This window comes from Priapulus caudatus, unplaced genomic scaffold (assembly GCF_000485595.1).
Source record: "Priapulus caudatus unplaced genomic scaffold, Priapulus_caudatus-5.0.1 Scaffold605, whole genome shotgun sequence".
Classification (NCBI taxonomy): Eukaryota; Metazoa; Priapulida; class Priapulimorpha; order Priapulimorphida; family Priapulidae; genus Priapulus; species Priapulus caudatus.
Window position 1 is genome coordinate 71,001 of NW_014577666.1, and position 2,884 is coordinate 73,884.

Consider the following 2,884-nt stretch of genomic DNA (forward strand, 5'->3'; position numbering starts at 1 on the left):
GGAGATACGTGCAATTTCCCCGTCCATACTTCCCGCGAAAGATAAAAGCTGGCGCGTACAGTGGTGCCATCTCTTTGGAGAAAATAGCACTGTTTGGATAGTATCGGATAGTATCGTCGACGGGATTACAACACTGATCTCTATAATATAATCTGGATAAGGCATGGCTACGTGTCAGTGACGCAACACGTCCGCCATGCCGCTACTCCCAAAAGTATAGGGATCCGATCTAGCTGCGAGCGACTACTAACATAGACTGGTCCGCGCTCGACAGTTCCACTCGCGTTAAGTGAGCGCGCCGCGCGGGTCAGTGGAACGCGAGTGGGACTGTCGAGCGCGGACCAGTCTATGTTAGTAGTCGCTCGCAGCTAGATCGGATCCCTATACATTTGGGAGTAGCGGCATGGCGAACGTGTTGCGTCACTGACACGTAGCCATGCCCTATCCAGATTATATTATAGAGATCAGTGTTGTAATCCCGTCGACGATACTATCCGATACTATCCAAACAGTGCTATTTTCTCCAAAGAGATGGCACCACTGTACGCGCCAGCTTTTATCTTTCGCGGGAAGTATGGACGGGGAAATTGCACGTATCTCCATCGGAAATGTGAAACAAGAACAACCAGCAGTAACTCACTTGATGCCCTGCAAAATTGACCACGATGGGAAATGCAATGTAGCAGCTTATTTCACACATACGATTAATCATAATGAAGGTAGGCTTGATAATAATATTGATATCATATCAGGAGTGAATAAATACAAATGGTATAACTAGTAGACTTAGTATAGCTCTAGTACTATAGCCGGCTTACATTAACTGCCGCTGGCCTTATACATAAATGTTCACTTGTTCGAATTATAACTCTGTCCTTTGTTCTTACCTACTCCCGGCAGAGATATCTCGCGAAATCCTGCAGGAAATGTTCTCTCCGTGAAAATGTAAAGAGGACGTTATCATCCGAAAATCCCTAACGGCACTACTTTCGATCGATCGCTGTAGTCGTGTGTGCGTGACGTCATGCCCGCGCGCATTGTGCTTGGCTTGGCGGGCCTCGAAATGGAGCTCGGAGGCCGGCAGCAGCTCATCCCGGCATGCAATGCGCCCCATTACTCGTGTATAAACAGACATCTCGTCCTCTTTACATTTTCACGGAGAGAACATTTCCTGCAGGATTTCGCGAGATATCTCTGGCGGGAGTAGGTAAGAACAAAGACCAGAGTTATAATTCGAACAAGTGAACATTTATGTACACATAGATACCAAGATGGAAGCTGTACTTGTAGGAGGTGTATTCGTGACGGTTTGAAATGAAGCGAGCGTCGAGCGAATTTTTCAATCCCGCTTTCCTACCTGCTCTCTTATTCATGTTGTTTGTGCATGCAGCACAGCGCGGGCGGGCGTTCGGTGTACTTGTGTGTTGCAGATGAGCATTTGACCGGCATTTACAGGTGATCATAGGCGAAATACAGTAGAGAAACATTAAGACTTTGGTACATTTCGTGTTTATTTACCATTATTTTTTTTATTGAGACGTTCCAAGTGCCTGTGCTGTACCAGAACTACGATAGTGCTGACGATGTTCCACTGATACGCCCGAAACGCCGATAGACTGTGTAGCGCCATCTGGCGGTGGCGTTTGCAAGTTAATTTACGACGCTAAACCTGATGTTTACCCTACAGGTGAGGGGTGGAATCAGGTAAATCAGGTTAACCAACTCTGGAGTGGGTGCGAAAACGACACGGGTCGTTTTCTTACCGAGAAAACCACAGGCACTAGGAGCGTTTCAATAAAATATAATGCTAAATAAATACGAAATCTACTTACTATCACACAAAGACTGACGAAATTCTCGTGTTCGCTCCCGTTGCGCAGTTTATGTAAATGGCTGCAAGTACAGGGCTATAGGCGGCTCACTGCATTTTGGGAAACTACCATGCTGTTTTCCAACTCCCGTGTGAGCCTCGTCAAAGCCGCCAGTGGAGCGTTGCAAAAAAATTGCGGCGTACACAGCTCGGTTACGAACACAGACAGTATGTTTTTATAACAAGTGAACACTGTTCTTAAAATAGAAACAAAGATGGAGTAGAATGGTTGAATATTTGTGTTGTATTCGTGTGAAATCAAGTGAGCGTCGAGCGAATTTTGGCAACACGCTTTCCTACCTGCTATATATTTATGTGTCAATGTGCAGCGGCAGCAATGGCGGCAGCCAGCGTTTGTTGTAGATGAGCATTTGGACGGCATTTACAGGAAATTGTCGGCAATAATAGGTGAAAGAGAGTATAGAAACATTAAGCAAGGCTCGACACTAGCGGTGGCCCGGTGTGTTTTCAAAATATATTCGAACAATAGCTTGTACTTAATTCACCGATATTAATGTCATACACATATTCTCAACGCCACCCAACCGCATAAATACATGTACGGAAGAATAAAACGCTTTCTCATCCAGCAGTAGATCTAGACTTGTCTCTTGTTGTGCAGAATATGTCCGTTTATACAATAAACAAAGTCATGGGATCCGTCTTTGTGTTAAATGCCAATATACAGCGGAGGGTGGTGTCAGAATTACTGTGTTCCGCCACTTGCTGCAGAGACTATTCTCTGTTACTTCTTAAGTAGAAACTGGTGAACCGCAAACGATCAAGTAGCCAGTCTATTCCAAAAATCATACGAAGCCGGATCACACAGATCACGGCTAGTGGAAGCAAAGTCAGTTTCCTAGCTAAGAACTCTGTGTATAATTATAGTTTTAAACACGGAAAGTAAAGCACAAATAGGCGGCGAAGTACAGTTATTTTGGAGGCGAATGTGTGCCTGCCCGTCGGGCGTGGAACTTTTAATTTTGGTCGGCCCAGCGCCCAAAGTTGCGGCCT

The 2,884-nt window shown here is 45.4% G+C and overlaps 1 protein-coding gene across 2 annotated transcripts in view; it reads left to right on the forward strand.

The window, feature by feature from the left end:
* The first annotated feature begins 461 nt into the window (after positions 1-461).
* The window catches only part of LOC106812071 (ribonuclease H2 subunit C-like), a 19,224-nt gene continuing 16,801 nt past the window's right edge, over positions 462-2,884 (forward strand). For both annotated transcript variants that reach the window (XR_001394280.1, XM_014815840.1), the window contains exon 1: positions 462-719. Coding sequence is in view for 1 of the 2 variants with exons in the window: in XM_014815840.1 (XP_014671326.1) it covers positions 575-719 (145 nt within the window). In the remaining variant the exon portion in view is untranslated. The remainder of the gene's footprint in view (positions 720-2,884) is intronic.